At 42.2% G+C, this 19,682-nt stretch overlaps 2 protein-coding genes across 2 annotated transcripts in view; both read right to left on the bottom strand.

Annotated features, from left to right (window-relative positions):
- CFAP299 (cilia and flagella associated protein 299) overlaps positions 1–19,682 on the bottom strand; it is a 395,611-nt gene that overhangs the window by 352,474 nt on the left and 23,455 nt on the right. The window lies entirely within an intron of this gene.
- On the bottom strand, positions 915–3,991 carry LOC140910167 (myb/SANT-like DNA-binding domain-containing protein 7). The gene is made up of 2 exons (XM_073340487.2): positions 2,215–3,991; positions 915–1,583 (listed from the first exon to the last, which is right to left on the bottom strand). Exons 1-2 carry the CDS (start codon positions 2,749–2,751, stop codon positions 1,557–1,559), a joined length of 564 nt encoding a protein of 187 aa, XP_073196588.1. The 5' UTR covers positions 2,752–3,991; the 3' UTR covers positions 915–1,556.

Below are 19,682 nucleotides of genomic sequence, written 5' to 3'. Positions count from 1 at the left end.
GAAGTTTGCAATGTCAGACAGCTACCAGTCAATCAGGAATCAATTTGGAATGGGCAAATCTACTGTGGGGGCTGCTGTGATGCAAGTAGCCAACGCAATTATGCTGCTATCAAGGGTAGTGACTCTGGGAAATGCGCAGGTCATGGTGGATGGCTTTGCTGCAATGGGATTCCCTAACTGTGGCGGGGCCATAGACGGAACACATATCCCTGTCTTAGGACCGGATCACCAAGGCAGCCATTACATAAACCGAAAGGGGTACTTTTCAGTGGTGCTGCAAGCACTCGTGCATCACAAGGAACGTTTCACCAACATCAGCATGGGATGGCTGGGAAAGGTACATGACGCTCGCATCTTCAGGAACTCTGGTCTGTATGAACAGCTGAAGCAAGGGACTTACTTTCCAGACCAGAAAATAACCGTTGGGGATGTTGAAATGCCTATAGTTATCCTTGGGGACCCAGCCTACCCCTTAATGCCATGGCTCATGAAGCCATACACAGGCAGCCTGGACAGCAGTCAGGAGCTATTCAACTACAGGCTGAGCAAGTGCAGAATGGTGGTAGAATGTGCATTTGGACGTTTAAAAGCGCGCTGGTGCAGTTTACTGACTTGGTGAGACCTCAACACAACCAATATTCCCATTGTTATTACTGCGTGCTGTGCAGTCCACAATATCTGTGAGAGTAAGGGGGAGATGTTTACGGTGGGGTGGGAAGTTGAGGCAAATCGCCCGGCCACTGATTACGTGCAGCCAGACACCAGGGCAGTTAGAAGAGCACAGCAGGTGCACTGCGCATCAGAGAAGCTTTGAAACCAGTTTCATGGCTGACCAGGCTATGGTGTGAAAGTTATACACCATAAACCCCCCATCCCTTGGTTCATTCTACTTCCCTGTAAGCCAACCACCCTCTCCTCCCCCCTTCGATCACCACTTGCAGAGGAAATAAAGTTGTTGTTTCAAATTCATGCATTCTTTATTAATTCGTCACACAAATAGGGGGATAACTGCCAAGGTAGCCCGGGAGGGGTAGTGGAGGAGGGAAGGACAAGGCCACACAGCACTTTAAAAGTTTAAAACTTTAAAACTTATTAAATGCCAGCCTTCTGTTGCTTGGGAATCCTCTGGGGTGGAGTGGCAGGGTGGCCGGAGGCCCCCAGCCCCCGTATTCTTGGATGTCTGGGTGAGGAGGATATGGAACTTGGGGAGGAGAGTGGTTGGTTACACAGGGGCTGCAGTGGCTGTCTGTGCCTTTCCTGCACCTCACCCATACGCTGGAGCATATCAGTTTGATCCTCCAGTAACCTCAGCATTGCATCCTGCCTCCTCTCATCATGCTGCTGCCACCTTTCCCTTGATCCCGCCACCTCTCCTGTTGCTCCCACCTCCTGTCCTTGAGTTCATTTTGTGTCTTCCTGGACTCTGCCTTTGTCTGCCTCCATGTATTCTGCTGGGCTCTTTCAATTTGGGTGGACTGCATGAGCTCAGAGAACATTTCATCGTGAGTGCGGTTTTTTTTGCCTTCTTATCTGCGCTAGCCTCTGGGACGGAGATGCTAGTGGCAGCATTGAAACATTTGCAGCTGCGGGAGGAAAAAAAGGGAGAGTAGAATTGAAAAAGATACATTGGACATTTAAAAGGAGCAGCTGATGTTTTCGGGTTAACATGCAGCACAAACCCAACTAAACCCTCCCACACACCCAATTCTCTGGGATGATTGCTTCATCCTGCCCCCCACCACGTGGCTAACAGCAGGGATGATTTCTTTTCAGCCACAGGCAAACAGCCCAGCAGGAACGGGCACCTCTGAATGTCCACTTACTAAAACCACCCTATTTCAACCAGGTGACCATGAATGATATCACTCTCCTGAGGATAACACAGAGAGATAAAGAACGGATATTGCTTGAATGCCAGAAAACACCGGGACTACACGCTGCCATGCTTTCTTATGCAATGATTCCAGACTACGTGCTACTGGCCTGCCTTGGTAAAGTGTCCTAACATGGAGGACACAATAAGGCTGCCCTCTCCAAAAACGTTTTGCAAAGGCTTTGGGAGTACCTCCAGGAAAGCTCTGCTCCATCCCCAGACACGTTAACAGACTTTTCCAGTAGTTGTACTGGCCGCAAATGCATCCCAAGTCTTCAGGGCAAAATAATTAAACATGCTTGCTTTTAAATCGTGTATTATATTTACAAAGGTACACTCACCAGAGGTGCCTTCTCCGCCTTCAAGGTCCGGGAGCCCAGGTTGGGAGGATGCTGTCTCCAGGTGATCAGCAGTTCCTGGCTGTCGTGGAGAACGGTTTCTCCACTTGCTTGGTGTGTGCTATCTTCAACCTCCCCCTCCTCAACATCTTCCTTGTCCCCAAAATCCTCATCCCTGTTGTGTGAGACTCCCTTGCAGGAGTCCACGTACAGGTGTGGGGTAGTTGTAGGGGCACCCCCTAGAATTGCCTGCAGCTCATCATAGAAGCGGCATGTCTGGGGCTCTGACCCTGAGCAGGTGTTTGCCTCTTGGGTTTTTTGGTAGGCTTGTGTGAGCTCCTTAAGTTTCACATGGCACTGCTGCAGGTCCCTGTGATAACCTCTGTCGTTCATGCCCTTGGAGATTTTTTCAAATATTTTGGCATTTTGTCTTTTGTAACTGAGTTCTAATAGCACGGATTCATCTCCCCATATAGCGATCAGATCCAGTACCTCCTGTTCGGTCCATGCTGGAGCTCTTTTGTAATAGTGGGACTCCATGATCACCTCTGCTGATGAGATCTGCACGGTCACCTGTGCTGATCAGCTCGCCACGCTGGCCAAACAGGAAATGAAATTCAAAAGTTCACGGGGCTTTTCCTGTCTACCTGGTCAGTGCATCCGAGTTGAGAGTGCTGTCCAGAGAGGTCACAATGGAGCACTGTGGGATTGCTCCTGGAGGCCAATACCGTCAAATTGCGTCCACACTAACCCAAATTCGACCCGGCGATGTCAATTTCAGCGCTAACCCCCTCGTCGGGGAGGAGTACAGAAATCGATTTTAAGAGCCCATTAAGTCGACAAAAATGGCTTTGTTGTGTGGACGGGTGCAGCGTTAAATCGATCTAACTCTGCTAAATTCGACCTAAACTCATAGTGTAGACAAGGGCTCACACTGTATGTCAGCAAGATGTGTGTGACATTACTGTTAATTACTGCTTCCTAAGTCTTCCCTCTCTTCATTGGGGAAAAGGTAGGTAAGGGAAAATGCTCTTCCTTCAAGGTCTGATCCAACTCCTTGAAATCAGTAACAAGACTCCTCTTGACTTCGAGAGGGGTTCTGATCAGGCCTTTACTGCCTATTGGTAAACATCCTTTAAAAATGTTGAACACCTGCAGGCTTGGGGTAGTAGTCAAACTGTTCTGAGAATTGTTTGCACCCTTCCCACAGAATTTCCCCTAAGGAAGGGATTAATTTACCACTGTCAGTATAGTTTGAGTTGTTGTCTTAGTTTCCTCAACCTGGCCTCCTCCTCTTTACATTCAGAATCTTTTGTGAGTGCAGGTATAAATAGAAGTGCTTTCAATTAATTGCAATCTTGCCCATAGCGGGCCTCTGATCACAGCTGCTGTACCCCTGCAGTAAGAAAATACACTGAATTTTAATCACCTGTCACCTTGTTACATATTACACTGTTTAAAAACATTTCCTTGATTGCGGAGCTGTTTGTAAAAGGGTGTTACCAGTTGAACACAAATGGCCTGGGGAGTGATTTTATAGTTTATGCAAAAATACAACAGATAATTTAGGTTACAGTGACTAAATAAAGAAGTTTGAGAGAAGCTGGTATTCTTAAATGCATAGCATAGTAATGGTACATTTTGTATTTTTCATCCATTTTTGCAGCTTTTGCTTAAAACACAAAACAAATAGAGGAAAGCAACTTGATGTGGTGTGGCATTTTTCAGACATATTGTAACCCAGAATGATTCAGATTTCAACAAGACAGTTAAAATTCATCAAAATCTGAACATAGAGTATGTATGTGAAATAGGGGAAAGGTTTTGAATTTATTTTAAAAGATAAGGATTCCAAATACCCTATCAAATATGCTGAAGACCATTGTAAATAGTTATTGGCTAAGGCTCTGTTTCAGCAAAGCACTTAAGCACATGCTCAAGTTCCATTAATTTCAACGGAATTTAAGCATGCATATAAGTAAAAGCCCAAATTTGCGAGATGAGAGAACGCTTCCAAATCAGGCCCAAAATAAATGTTTCCTATCTTTATTACACCACATGAATATTATGGGACAGATCCTCAGCTGCTGTAAATTGGCACAGCTCCATTGACTTCATGTGTCCATGTGTCCGTCCCCCGCCAAAACGTACAGTTTTCTACTAAACCTGACTTACTGTATTCAAAATTCAAAAACTGAAATTAATAGGGTTGACTCCTTTGCTTGCTACAACTCCACAGTGCAGCTTACCTCAAAAAGAACACAGGCAGGTTTTCTTGACATTTTTTCCGAAAAACTTGGACGATGCCATAAAAATCAGTCATCCCTTTGACAGGAACAGCTGTTTGACTAAGTTGCTGAACCAAAGAGCTTATTTATTAGCCTTGGTGGCCAAAGAAAAGGGAAGTGGTGAGGAAGTCCTGGGAAGGAGTAAGTTATCCAAAGTAGTTCTCTCTCTCTCTCTCTCTCTCTCCGAGTTTTGGAAGAAACTGAAGGTAGAAACCAAACCAAAAACCAACTGAAAGTCAAAGTGAAAAAAGAAATTGAAATAAATGAAACAAAAATTAATTGTCAGGGACGCTGAGGTCCCACAGCAGGAACAGAAGTCAGCGACTCAGGACGTGTCTCTAAGAAGAAAGCGTAGATGTTAAAGGATGGTACATAACAGCAGCAATAAAACTGAAGGTCTCAAATCAAACAGAGGAAGAAATAGGAACCGAAGGGATTATGGAAGCAGGAGAAGATTAAGGAGAAAACAACCCCCCCACCACCACCACCACCAAGTGCTTTAAGGTGTGATGGAAGGGGAGAAAAAGTGAAGCCTTATGAGGTAAAGCAGAACAAGAGGAGCATTAGCCACAGAAAGCTAGAGTGTTACAGGTTTTCCTGAGACACTAAACTGTCAGAAAATTTCATAGACTGCATCCAAACTACACAAAAAGAACAGGAGTACTTGTGGCACCTTAGAGACTAACAAATTTATTAAAGCATAAGCTTTCATGAGCTACAGCTTGCTTCATCGGATGCATAGAATGGAACATATAGTAAGATTTTATATATATACACATATGTACACATACAGATAAGTTGGAAGTTACCATACAAACTGTGAGAGGCTAATTAGTTAAGATGAGCTATTATCAGCAGGAGAAAATAAACTTTTGTAGTGATAATCAAGATGGCACATTTAGACAGTTGACAAGAAGGTGCGAGGATACTTAAGGAAATAGATTCAATATGTGTAATGACCAACACTCTTTTGATTCTTCCTTGCAGTCATAGTAACCATTCCACTTACAGAGCTTTTCTAAGCTTCCATGCAGCAACTACTGCATACACCTCGGACAACATCACAAGATGCTCATTGAGGCCCAGCTATCCTTTAACGGAGAACCAAAAAATATTAGGAGTTTCAATGGTAGTTTACCCAGTTTTATTAAAAACACACAAACATTGTGCCATGGAATTTGGCAGGGCAGAGAATGTATCTGAACCACCTTTACTTACTTTATGTACCAACTATAGGGTTTGAACCAAAACCCTGGAATTGTACACTCTGGACAATCTAGTCTAGAACTTTATAGCTCTGACCATCTCCAAGCAAGAGACCAAAGCTAGAGACCAAAGATATATATGTTTTATGATTACACAGGACAAGTGAATTTTGGTTTATACAAGTCTACAGCTGAACAAGAACAGACATTTTTATGGGTAGTGGGGAGAAGGGAGAAGCCTGCTATTTTTCAGTTCTGAACTGCTGGAGACCAATTATGGATTTAGCCTAGGCCATGAGAGTTTAAACATAAGTGGGCAAAAAAAGTTCTTGTTTTGTCCTGGTTTTGGCATTTCCTATTTTGAAAAGGAATTCGGCTTCCGATTTCTGAAAGTATGCTTTAAGTGGTGAAAAGTTCACCACGAACATACCTGCGGGTCTCTGCTATGCATATTATAAGTACAACATTTTAACTGTAAAGCTATATTAATCCTTGTTTTGAATTTCATCCAGAACTCGCCTAAGGAATTTTTTCAGATGCATGTAATTTGTATGAAAATGAAGGGCCAGATCTTCCACTAAAATTAATAGAGCTATGCTGATTTACACCAGCTGAAAATCTGGCCCCACATCTTAATTGAGGGTATGCTGAATCATTCAATTTAGGATTAAAGCTGTTGAAAATCATTAAGCTAAAATAAGGTTTAATTTAACAAACTTAAGAGTAATGTAATAGTTAGCAGTGTGTTTTTGTAAAGGGGTCTTGTAGAAATGAGAGCACTACTTGGCATTTGTTGATATGGGAATGATTCAGTAGAATCAGTGGAAGATGCAGAAGGCTACAGAAGCTGGGTCCACAGCAGACCAACACAAAGAAGAAAAGTCAACTCATTGTGCAAGGCAAAGAGCAAACCAAAATAGCTCAGTGTACGAAAGTTACATTGTTTCTACCAAGTTTTTATTAGTCGTCAAGACTTCAAGACTTGACCCAACAAAAAATATTTGCAGATCTACAAAAGCCGGTGGATACCATAGCCAAGTGGTTCTCAACCTTTCCAAACTACTGTATCCCTTTCCAGAGTCTGATTTTTCTTCCGTTCCCCAAGTTTCACTTCACTTAAAAACTACCTGCTTACAAAATCAGACATAAAAATACAAGTGTCACAGCACGCTAGTACTGAAAAATTGCTTACATCCTCATTTTGTCTGTATGAAATTTTAGTTTGTATTGACTTCACTACTGATTTTTATGTAGCCTGTTGTAAAACTAGGCAAATACCTAGATGAGTTCATGTACCCCCTGAAAGACCTCTGCGTACCACCAGGGGAGTTGAGAACCAGCGCCAGAGCCTATAAACGTGATGTTTGTTTATGTAAAATTGAAATGTGAGTAAAGAATAGATTGTTGGGCCTAAATATGGGCTTGACAATAGTGAGGTCTAATTACGGGTGAAATAAGTGAAACAGTTCAGATGCAAGTTGGAAGTAAGTTAGGGTATAACCGCAGGTCATGCTGTAAAAATGAGTTAGGATCAAAATATGTTTACAAATGTTTTAGATAAAATGCTAATGTTTTGGAAAATGCTATCTATATTGATAGTTCACTGATGTTAATTAATATGATACTTAATGTTAAATAGCCAATGAGAAAGCAGAAAATAATTATGGCAAAAAGGTGGATTTTATGCTAATTAATTAAGGGGCATTATTATACTTGATTGTAAAAGAGCAGTACATGGATTTTAGATAGGTGCACCCATCCACCACAAAGGTACCATTAGAGAAAGGATACACTCATTCCGGGCCTGATCACCCCTGAATGCACCATTTCATCTTAGAATGTATCAATGCAGTGTATAGTTATATTGTAATGCCTGTTTGTGTAACTATTTTATATTAAATAGTCTTTAATTCTATTACTCATTGTGTCATTCAGAGTCCTCCCCTAACCTGAATTATCTGTAACCACTCTGGAAGCTCAAACCTTAAAGAATTCAGTTTAGTTGTATGTCTTATTTTTAAACTACTAACTGGGAACACATAAATCAAGGTTACAAATAATACTATAAATATATAAAGTCAGTATTTAAAGGTTTGCCCATTGCAGAGGATAATGAATCTATAATTCCTGTAGCCCTGCACCAAGGAGTTGCAGTGCTGTTCACTGTAAACGAGCGATTTGCCTCCTGCATTCTTGACTTGGTTCACGTAGCCTGCAGTGCAATGCTTTCCAGTGTCTATTGTGGCAGCAGTGTGGAGGAGAGGGTTCTCTAGTTGTAGATGTATTGTGGGTAAACCCCTGTTGCTGCTTTCTGTGAGAAGATTTGTAATCTTTGGAGGACACAAATCCCATGGTGTGACATGGTGAGCCCTGTAAAACCTAGTTTGGTTGACAGGTGCTTTGAATTTCTTCCTCAGTCAGCAAGGGAAACCTCCAACCCCTTGTTATCTATTTATTAAGATTCAAGAATTGTCACTCTGAAGCCTAGAACGTCTGTTGAGTCAGTGTGAAGTGATGGAAACAGTTACGAGCATGGCTGAGAGCTCTCTTTGTTCAGAAGATCAACAGGTTCAATCATTACTGGAATTCACCCCCTGTTACTATCCAATTTTTAAGTTCTCAGCCATTTTGACTATTAATTCTATCTGTATGATAGCTGGGCATGTATCTATTCCATGCCAAGAGTCCTAGACCACAGTGATATCAGAGGTAACTCCACCAGTTGCCATCTTTACTCTATAGCTAATTTGCATGCAATCATTTCATTGGTTGTACGAAGAAGATTACATAAACAGTGGATTATTTGGCCCAACTGCCTAGATCTTCAAAACCACCCACACAACAACACAACCAGTACACACAATAACCCCAAACACACAATGCCTCTCACCACAAATACCTGCCCTTTGCCACCTGCACAAATCAATATAAAAATCTCTCAGCACAACACACACACTCCACACAACACACTTCTTATAAAAATCTATGGACATGAGTGGCAAAGTCATGGATCACCGCTAGTAACGTTATAATATGCAGCTCTCATCTAGCACTTTTCATTAGTAGATCTCAAAGTCCTTCTAATGGAGGTAAGGAACTTATTTAGAGGGTATTTATTTAGCATACTCAGTCACTTAGCGCATGTAGTTCAGACACGTTATCTGTACCCCACACAAGGTCGTGTGTGTGGAGGGCCAAACGCAACTGTGATCCCTGCATTCAGGCTACCTCAGGGACCACATCCCTCCCCAGACCCTTGAGAGTACATATCACCCCAGAAAGGGTGAGACGGGGGAAGTCAGACCATTACCTGGCCTTCCCACTCCTTGCACCATTCTCTGTGGGCTGGTACAGCCTTCATATACCTGCAGAGCATTGGGAAGCTTGGGGAGAGATTGTGTCCCTCTATCCCCCTCCCCAAATGTCCACAAGGGCAGTGCAACTACCTACTGCCCTTTATTGAAGGCTGTGCCTTTAAAGGCAGCCTAACTTTAGAATACTTGTGCCCCTGTATTTTCTTCCTATGCGTCTGATTCTTACATATGGCACTCAAGAATATGACTGCACCTAGGAACGGACCATCTTCAGTCACAACACAGATATACCACAGTCATTATAACCAGAGAAATACTCCATTGGATATTTTACTATTACAGTTACAAAAATACATTCCTTGTTATTGCTAACTGTCGGGACCATACGGAGGTTGTATTGGGCCTCCAGCATAGAGTTCTAACTGAGCAAGTTTGGGGCAAGATTTTTTAAACCAAACATTTAGGGAGAACTCCCTGCCCTGCATAAAAGTTTTTTTTTTTTCTTCTACCAAAACCAATGTATTCTTGAAAAGTGCAACCCTAAACGTGGATTAAATAGTTTCACTGAAATTCAGAAATAAGTGAGCGGTATTGCTGGTTTTGCCTGAAATAAATACATTTACAATTCAATGTAAATAATTACCAGTTTATAAATTCTTCCTGAAAATGCAGTTACTGGGTTTAAGAGATGGGAGTGAGCTGTGACGTTCTGATGCAGGTCTGAATCCAAACCTCTCCAGGATTCAGGTGAATTCCAGTTTTGTGGTTGGTTTCCATGTGACAGTAATTAAAAAAAGAAATCACTTGAAACACATAGTAAATCATTTCTTTAATCAGAGCTAGATTGTGACTTCACCACTAGCCCCGGGAAGGGGCAGCACGGAGCTGCGGTACTGCTTGAGCAAGGTTGGGAAGGAAACAGTGACTTAGATTCACTGTTTATTTCAAAAGCACCTTTTTCTTTACATGAGATCTGGGCTACAGATTGGGAACTCTGCTGAGCAGACACCTTGGGTCTATAAAGTGCCATGCATATGTATGGTACTGTAGAAACAACGTGGTGCCAATAATAAAATATTGCCTCTCTAACCATCAGAGAGAATGGGGTGCATTTTCAGCACGGTGCGTGGGGAGTTAGATTCCATACTTCTTCCCCATGAGTTGTCATAATTTTATTACAAGGCACAAAAGACGTTGCAACTTCTCTGCTGGGACCCCACCACTGAGGAATTAAAACCTCACCTGTTTTTGAAGCACAAAGTGCACACTAAGTCACGTTAACCCAGGGAATAGAAAAGCAGCAGTGTGTCCTGAGACTGAACACCAGAATTGCTGAATCGGTTGCTCTCTCTTCCTGTTACAGTAACTTGTGAAGGCGAGGGTTTGGGAGGGGAGGGGAAGGAACTCTGACTGAAGACATTCCCTGAAGATTCCTGCATGGAGGTAGAAAGTGGTCCCAGACACTTAACCTTTGCACATTTACTGGAGCCTGTCCAATGCCATAGATTTATATATATAACTGAATCTAATGACAGACTGGTGTGTACAAAAATGGGTTAAACTTTTTCTTTTTAAAAAATGAATGAGATCATTTTAATCTAAGGGCATGGAAAATCTGCAGTTAGTTTTGTAAAATAAAAATGCAAACAACTGAATGTAAAGAGTAAAAATTAGAGTATAACTAAAACACGCAAACAATAAATTGAAATCTAAGGTGCTATTTTAGTTATTTGTTGAACACTATGAGTTAATACAGAGAAGTCCAGTGCTTAATTTGTGCCAGGACTGAGCCCTGGCACCTCCAGGCTTGCTGCATCAGTTATGAATGTAAAAAATTGCTTGAGCCCCAGCACATCTTTCATTACAAATTAAGCACTGGGAAAGTCCTACAGCCTATGTTATACAGGACATCAGTCTAGGGGACCATAATGGTCCCTTCTGTCCTTCTTTCACCCCCCGCCCTTTTTATTTAATCTATGTCATAACAGGGCAGATTAAGATTTGTTCACACATTTTCCCAAATGAAAACATCCATCAACATCTTTGAGTTTTCTATTAGTTGACAGTGATGTTAAATTCACAGATTTAAAAATTGTGACATTTCTTGAAGGCTAAAGATAGTATGATAAATGACAGTAATAACAGATGGCCAAGATCGTGCATCTGATACTTAGTATATTTACATTCACATATCCCATAAATGCAGCAGTGAGCTTGTGAGCATAGGAAAAGAGTAAAGAGACTGAAGTTGACACAGACTGCCTGCCAAGTACCTGTCGTGGAAGAAGCCTGTGACAAAATTCCAGTAACTCAAGTAAAAACTGGAATCTTAGTAAGCCAAGTGTGACTGTGGGACAGAGCATCTACAAAATCATTCTCTTGGACTGCAGACTGAGCCTCTTATTTGCTTTGACTCAAATTATAAACCGTGGAGGCCACACTGCTTCCTTATTTGCAGTACTGGTAAATTGCAAAGAGATTTCAGCACCTTCACAGCCACTAGCAGATGATGGAGGAATTTTGCTCTTCCAGTAACAGGTACATATTCACACCTGGTGTCTTCACATGCTCAATTTTGCCTTATTTCAGTAAAGATACAGCCGAAATGCTTCATATCTACATCTTTACACTGCAGAAAGAAAACATGGTGGGAGGAAAATAAATAGAAAAAATGCTCTTTGAATGCCTAATTTGCAACTCCTGAGTCCTGACTCAGTGAGATTACAGAGCCCCTTTGCAGCTTTAACTCAACACAAAGCTAGCACCAATCAGAGAAGAGAACCATGCACAATCGGACTTACAATGAGCTCAAGCGCTGAGGAATAACAAGAAAAGATAAACAACCTATTTGTTCCCGGTCAGATCCACAGATCTTCCTGGGCATACACATACCCTGGCGTTGCATACCTGACTGACAGCAATTGCAGGAAATGCAGTATGTCATTCTTGACAGGTTTCAGAGTAACAGCCGTGTTAGTCTGTATTCGCAAAAAGAAAAGGAGTACTTGTGGCACCTTAGAGACTAACCAATTTATTTGTTAGTCTCTAAGGTGCCACAAGTACTCCTTTTCTTTTTATGTCATTCTTGTTATCCACATAAAATACAAGGTTCTCTTTGGAATCTTGCTAAATTCTTGGCCTTAATAGCATCCTGAGGCAATGAATTGCCCTCCAGGGTCAATACATTTGTGTCATTAGGTTGTTTATACTGAAGCCAATCACCTGCAACAATTTGGTCAATTGTCCTTGTAGCTGAAACAGCCTGGAGTTTCTCTGCTGGTTAGGCAAAAAATGACCATTGAAACCATGTGACCATTGAAACCAGGGCCATTCTGGTATCCTGCATGTTGATGGCAAGTGTACAGATCACTTTAAGAACCTACCTAGAGATCAATCCAGGTGGCTCTTGATCTGCAAGGAGGCCATGTCCCTTTCGGAGTTGCCACAATGATGGTGGTAGCAATGAGTTCCACAGCAATTACATGTGCTGCTAAAAAGTTCAGGGTTTATTTTATTTAAATCAGTTTCAAATTTGCCACCTCATAGCATAGACATTCTCACCAATGTCTTTATCTTCCTTAATTGCCTGCTTTAACCTCTGGTGATCCAGTGGATTCTTTCACTGAATGTCCCATTGTTCTTGTACTATGAGATAAAGAGAACAGAATCTCCTGATCAACCCTCTCTAGAGCCTTCATTATATACTTTTATCACATAACCTCTTGTTCATCCCCTTTTCAAGGTAAAACAGTCCCAATCTTTCAAATCTCTCTGCACAAGAGAACGAGTAGGGGCATGGAAAATCTCTCACAATCCTTCTCCAAATCCCCTTGAGTTCCTTCCTGATATGGGATGACAAGTACCGAATACAGCATTCCATGAGGGTGAACCCTTGATTTCTATAATGGTATTATAATATTTTCTTCATTATTTTCCACCCTGTTCTGTAAACACCATAACATTTTGGTTTTTTGACTACAGCTGCACGTTGAGCAGAGGTCTTAGTTGAGCTGTCCACAGTAATGCCCAGGTCCCACCTCCTTCCCCTCCCCCCCCCAGACTCCCCTCAATTGATATTGTTAATTTGGAGCCCTGCAAGGTATATTAGTAATTCAAAATTTCCCCTCCTATTTGCTTTAGCCTTGCATTTATCAACACTGAATTTCAACCTCCAGTATACTAACCAAGCCCCTCAGAGTCTTCTCAGCACTTGACTAATCTAAATAATTTTGTTATCTCACTTTCCAAACCATTAAAAAACATTCAGCATCAGTCCAATACGGAGTCTTGAGGCACCCTGCTGTTCGCCTTTTACCAAGATGAAAACTGACCATTTATTTCTACTGTTTCCGGGGTGTTTGTGTGTAAGTAGGTTTGATCCCCAAGACTACTCAGATTCTTTAGTTGCCTTTTCTGAGGGACCTTTGTCACAGGCCTTTTTAAAAAGTCTTAATAAATTATGTCAAATTATCTTCCCTTCATCCTCTATTTTACTGACATGTTCAAAGAATTCTGATACATTAGTGAGACATGATTTTCCTTCACAGAAACTGTGCTTGTGAGACCCTATCATATCATGATCATCCAGGTGTTTTGTTATTCGATTTGTGATTGTTTTGAGCACTTTACTAGATACAGATGTAAGGCTTACTGGTCTGTAATTTGCTAAATCACCCTCAAGCTGTTTTTAAAATATTTATATTTACTACCCTCCAGTCACCCAAGATAGTAGCTGATTTTAATAAGCAATTGCATATTTTTGCTAGCAGCTCAGTCGCTTAATTCTTTATTTCCATGAGAACTCTTTGGTGGGGTTCACCAGCTTGACCTGCTGATTTATTGCTTTGCAGTTTTTACCGTTTTCTTCCAACACCTCCGTTTCCAACAATGCCTGCTCTCTTCTGGTAACAAAGGTGAGGTATCTCCCCAGCATCCTCTGTAGTGAAGACTGATGCAAAGAACTCATTTAGCTTCTCACCAATGTCTTTATCTTCCTTAACTGCCTGTTTTAACCTCTGGTGATCCGGTGGATTCTTTCACAGGCTCCCTGCTTCTGATGTACTTACACAACTTCTTCTTGTTATGCCCTTTAGCTATTCTCTTCCTAATCCATATTAGCCCTCTTAATTTCCACCTTATATATTGCCTGCAGTCATTTGAGCTCCAGCCTATTGGCTTCACTAACATAAGATTTCCAAATTTTGGCGGCTCTCTCTTTGGCTCAAATAATGTCTTAAACTTTGCCATTTAGCCATACTGGTTTACTTCTTTCCTTCCTAGTTCTTTTCTTTTGTTCAGAGGTATTCCTGCCTTCTGAAAGTATTACTGTATCCTGAAGCAGCATCCATGCCATATCTAAGGTTATTTCTATCCTGCAATCATGGGGTATGATTGCAACTCATGTACCTATACCCAAACTAGCTTTAATCTAGCCAGCTAAGGTACAGGAACAGTGAAGCCTGAGCAGCACACGCTTCAGCCTGGGCTACCTGTCCAAGTAATTACCCAGGGTTAAGGGTGCACTTGCACAGCCCACACTGAGGGAGCTTCACTGTTGACGCCTGAGGTGAGCTAGATTAAAGCTAGCTCAGGCACAGCTATTCAAGCGACAGTCTTACCCCGTGATTGCAGTATAAATGTGCCATACGATTTATGTTTCCTTTTACTTCCTCGTGATAGTTCTGAACTGCAGAAGGTATTGGATTCTGCAGCTGAACGGAGGCATTCCAGGATAGCACAGGAATTTACAGCTTGGAATAATTCAGTGCAGCCTGATTTAGCAGCAGCCATGACAGCCAGGGCATTGAGTCACAAGAACTCCATGTGTCAGAAGTGGTCTTCATCTGCCCGCATTTTCTGCTACTGATGCTTCAGTTTTCTTCCTCCTTTTTCTGTCACTGGTCATCTGAGAACCACAGACTCTAGGGAAGGAGTGGGTGCTTTCAGGTCAAAGAATGAGTGAGTCACTATGATCGTTCCTTGTTAATTTCTAACTCTTTGGTGGAGCACAGTTACCCTTAAGCCTCAGTGCTGTGCTAAGATGCATTACTTCCAGCTACCTGTGATCCCAAGCAGTCAAAGTTTGACGTGCAGCACTATTCCAACAAGGCACCCTTTCCCATGGCCACATCAAGACACTGCCTTTGAAGGAGTTTGTGTAGTGCCAGCTGTGTGGAGGATCTCCCTATGCTGGAGGAGTCCCCAGATAGCTAGGTAAGCTGGCTTTATAGCTCCTTTACAGCAGAGCAAGTCACAAGCTATAATGGGGGCCAGGGTCTGGCCTGTTATCTACAATTTAAAATTTTGTTCTCCCTTTAACACACATCTTAATAATAAAAACAGCAAAATGTTTTCAAAATACGTATCTTTTCCTTTATAGCAAACACTCAAGGTTAGATTTTCATAATTAATCAGGAGAGTAGGTTTTCCTAGGCTAGTGGCCAAATGCATTACAATATTGGCAGCATATATGTAATCTCAAAAATAAAAACACATGAAAAATTGACTCATTGTACATGTATTTAAGACTACCACACAAGCGTACATGCTCATATGTTCAACAGCCTACACTGAACAAGAAGGCACATGTGCGTGTCGTCCATTTCTTCCTGAAACTTTGTGCAATAGGACAGAATAGGAACTTGGCTACTGCATGAATTATTATAGTTTTGGGCATTATATCTGATCTGTACATAGCTAAAAATGATACTTTTACCATTTACCAAGCATTATTTCATCATTGAACATGGCCTTGTGTGGTTCCTAGACCTAGGACCACTGCAAAACTCGTTAAATCCCATTGTTTGTGCAGTGCATGCTGTCAGGGTTCATCAAAACAAGCATAGATTTCAGTTTTCTTCAAAAGATTACAGTGCTTAGTGACAACTGATTGCAATGACTTCTTTGGTTTGTTCCTATAATGTCTCCAATAGCTGTCCTGTGCTTAGGACACTGAGTAATGTTTTAGCCATTAGATCACGACTGCCATGATATGTTGATCAACTATCACTTCAGAAGATTCAGAGCAGCATTTAAAGCTTAGGTGCTTATCTGGAACTCCACACAAACAGTATGGACCAGGGGACCGACAAATCCTCCCAACAATGGGGAGTAGAAAGCTTTCACTGGTGAGCAGGTGGTCTCCCAGCATTTTCTGGGACAGATCCCCAGCTAGTGTAAACTGGAGTACCTCCACTGAAGTTAACTGAGGTTTGCTGATTTACAGCAGCTTGGGATCTGGCGCGCTCTCTCTCTCTCTCTCAAAGTTTTTTTCTAGGACTATAAATGTATTACAGGTGGAGCTATACTTATCTAATATTTTCAATATCAATGTAAATGAAGTCAGAAGTTAAACTTTACTGTTTACATCCATTAAAAGGAGAAGTCCATGAGGGTACAACAGAGTCTAGGGCACACCAAATCCTGAAGCACAATTAGCAGGACATTTGGTATGTCCCAGATTCTAGTCCCACCACGGCCTCCAGGTTCAATATGGAGAGTAACAGGGCTCATCTTGGCCCAGCGTTCAGTAGTTGGAAATCTTTAAGAGAGGGAGCATGGAAAGTGAGGAAGCAGCACTGAGGGCAATGAGCAGCCTGCCACCCAGCAGCAAGAGTCTGCAATCTGACCTCCTGACTGCCAGACCCTCCTGTATCTCAAATAAAATTGCCCGCCTGAACCTCCCAAACCCTTCCCACAGTTAAGTGACATCCTTTCAAAAGAACTAAAACCTCTAGGATCTGTTGCATCAAATAGCTTTATTTTTATGTCAATAAGAAGGGGATCTAACTATGATCCTTGTCTCTTTCAGGTTTACAAAAGTATCAATCTTGCCACTAAAAAAATACCAGGGCCTTCAAGGAAGAGACATAAGTAGACACCAGGAGTACCACTGGAATGCCATAACCAGGAGTGTCAAATCAAAGCTATAGCCAAAAGCTGTTCACCTAGTTTCCTAAAATCAAAGGTTTTCCCCAGGGAGCATTTAGGCTGAACTGACATCAGCCTGGATAATTCCTCTTTAACCCTTCGGGCATTGGCCAAACTTGAAATGTTAGGCATCTTAGAACTGGACTGTTTCCTGGGATTCCCTAAGGCTATCTAGATATCACTGTGGCAGGAAGGGCCCAGTTGAGGGTCCATTAGCTTCCTTTCCCACCCCACCCCCAAAACGAGATCCACAGCCCAATTCCAGCATACATACATACACAAAGAAAACAGCATCTTCTGGACTACCACTTCTAATCCATCTCTCATACTCTGAAGCAATAAAGAGGTACCTTATGCATGTGGAGGCAAACCCCAGGATGGGGGAGGGGAGACGTTGATAAAGACCCCAGAATAGCTGCAAGCAATGAGGCACATCTTTGGCCAAGACAAGGTATTCAAGAAGCATGACCTTCTGGCAAGGGGGAAGCATCAGGGAGGCCTCTGTGGCTTATCACAGAGGAGGGTTCTGAGGTAGGAGGCGGGAATGGGATAGACCAGGGCAGAGAGGGAGCCAAGGAAGCGGCTGTGAAGAGGAAGAGAGACAGCAGTTGAGTTAACTTAGCTGCTGTACTTCACCTTACACTCTTACGTCTGAATGTTTTAAGGGTTAAAAAAATCATAGCTTTATTATTTGTTTTAAATTAAAACCACCTCAGTGTATGCGTTACTAGATAAAAATACACGCTAGTCAATTAAAGGATTGTTTCTAGTAAGATATCTGGAAAAATGTCCAAGGCTAGAAGCATCTTGTTCCATAACTGGTGATCAAAGAGTGCCATTAATTAGCCACCCTCATTGAAAAAAGTTCCTCTGGGCTAAGAACAAGCATGAGAAGAAGCTTTAGCCCAAAGGGTAATTTTTTCTCTCTTTTTGGAAAGCTCTACGCCACTAAAGATGGAGGTATACAATAAGTGCTTTCTCAAGCATTACTGCTGTAACATACGCACAATGCCAAAAAAAGGTTATAAGTATTTACAACTAAACCTCACACCACAGAAAGAAATGAAGCATAAGCATCTAGTCGAGAGCCCAACAGGCAGAACAAACAGCAATTGACAGGACAAGCTCTGTCTCTCTTAACAGACATGGTCTCAGCATTCTAATGCACAGATGTTGGACTCAAATCTAATTAGGCTATTAACGTATTTTAATGGTTCTGGTCACATGCAATTCTGAGAGAGGCGATCTCTAGTGGATATTTTCAGGAAAGAACACTGTGGGCCCAACTCTGATCTCATTTACACTACTGTAAACCAGGAGTAACTTTACTGCAGTCAGTGGATTTATACCAGTGAGACTGGAATCAGGTCCCATTTATAAATCTACAACCAGAAGCAACAATTAGTAAGTAAAACAAACCACAAATTCAAGCCACATGCAACTATTGTCCTTCTGAGAGTTTGGAATGTTACCTTTCACAGCCCTAATTCCACTCAATTTAGGCATTATTTTAATTGTAGAGTAGGTTGGGAATCTTCTGATGAAACTGTCAGAAAATGCTGATTCGTCAAAACTGAAACTTGTGCAGACACGTGTCAGTTCTGACAAAACTTAAGGGAGACACCAAGGAAGACAAAGCATACCCCACCTCAGAATAGCCCCATGATCAGGGCACTCATCCAATCTGTGGGAGACCCAGCCAGGTGCAAGCACAATAACCACTGGGCTACTGTCAAAAGATGTGCCTGCCCTCTAGCATCCCCTAATGGCCAAGGCAGCGCAGCCACACCCTGCCTCAATTTCCCCTCTTGGACTCTTTACAAACTCCACACGGGCTCTCTTCTTTCAGCAACATCCTGGTTTATCATCAATAAATTGTCCCAATCAAAATAAAGCCCTCAGAGTCCAAATTTCATCCTTCCCGGCCCTACCTGGCTGGAGTAGTCTTCTACTCCCCGGGAGTCTGCTCTCAGCTCCAGCTCTCCTCCTTGGAGCTGAAATTGTAATTTAGGCCAGCTGCAGAGCCTCAGCCGGCTTCTCCTCCAGCTGGCCCTTTTCCCCACTCAGTCCTTTCGCCCTGAGAGTAGGAGAGTTCAGCAAGCAGACTTTCCCTCTTGCTCTGCAAGAAGAGCTGGTAAAGACACAATCTTCAGACAGCTGGTCAAGACTGGCTGGGGGTGGGGGAAAGTGCCCCACCCACTCTACCAGGCTCCTAGTCCTGGTCCCACAGCCCTTGAAGAAAGAGAAGCCTGGGTTTCCCCGCTGCCCCAGGACCAACTTCTCCCGGGATGATCTTCTGCTTTCCCAACACCTAGCTCTGCCTTTCTTAGGAAGTCCCAGGTCGTAAAGGGACACTCCGCAGAACAAGTGTTACCTTGTCACTAATCCTTACTACCCAATAGGGGACGATCACCCTATTACAACTATTCTGGAGCGGGCTGCTCTCCTGGGGTGTCGGTTTTTTTAAACACAAAAAGTTTCATAAGGTCTTAGTTTCATCCTGACATAGAATGTGAAAATTTTTGAAATCTCAAATATTTTGCAGGATAGGAAAATCATTTCCCATTCTGTTCTATTTACATTTTTCTGATACAATCCTCAGATATTCCTTAATTTTAGGTTTACAGAAAATATTCCATATTGCCCATTACACAGAGATACTGTACAGTTAAAAACCCAAAGGAAGCTAAACTTAACAAGTTACAGATGTGTCAAACTGGGGGGAGGGCTTGTGT

This window comes from Lepidochelys kempii, chromosome 4 (assembly GCF_965140285.1).
Source record: "Lepidochelys kempii isolate rLepKem1 chromosome 4, rLepKem1.hap1, whole genome shotgun sequence".
NCBI lineage: Eukaryota > Metazoa > Chordata > Testudines > Cheloniidae > Lepidochelys > Lepidochelys kempii.
The sequence above is the reverse complement of the archived record's forward strand: the minus strand, read 5'-3'. Positions and strand labels throughout refer to the sequence as shown.

Coding starts and splice junctions, on each gene's coding strand:
- LOC140910167 (XM_073340487.2), bottom strand. CDS start 2,751: ATGGAGTCCCACTATTACAAAAGAGCTCCAGCATGGACCGAACAGGAG. Junction 1,584..2,214: donor AGGCGGAGAAGGCACCTCTG/GTGAGTGTACCT, acceptor TTCCTCCCGCAG/CTGCAAATGTTTCAATGCTG.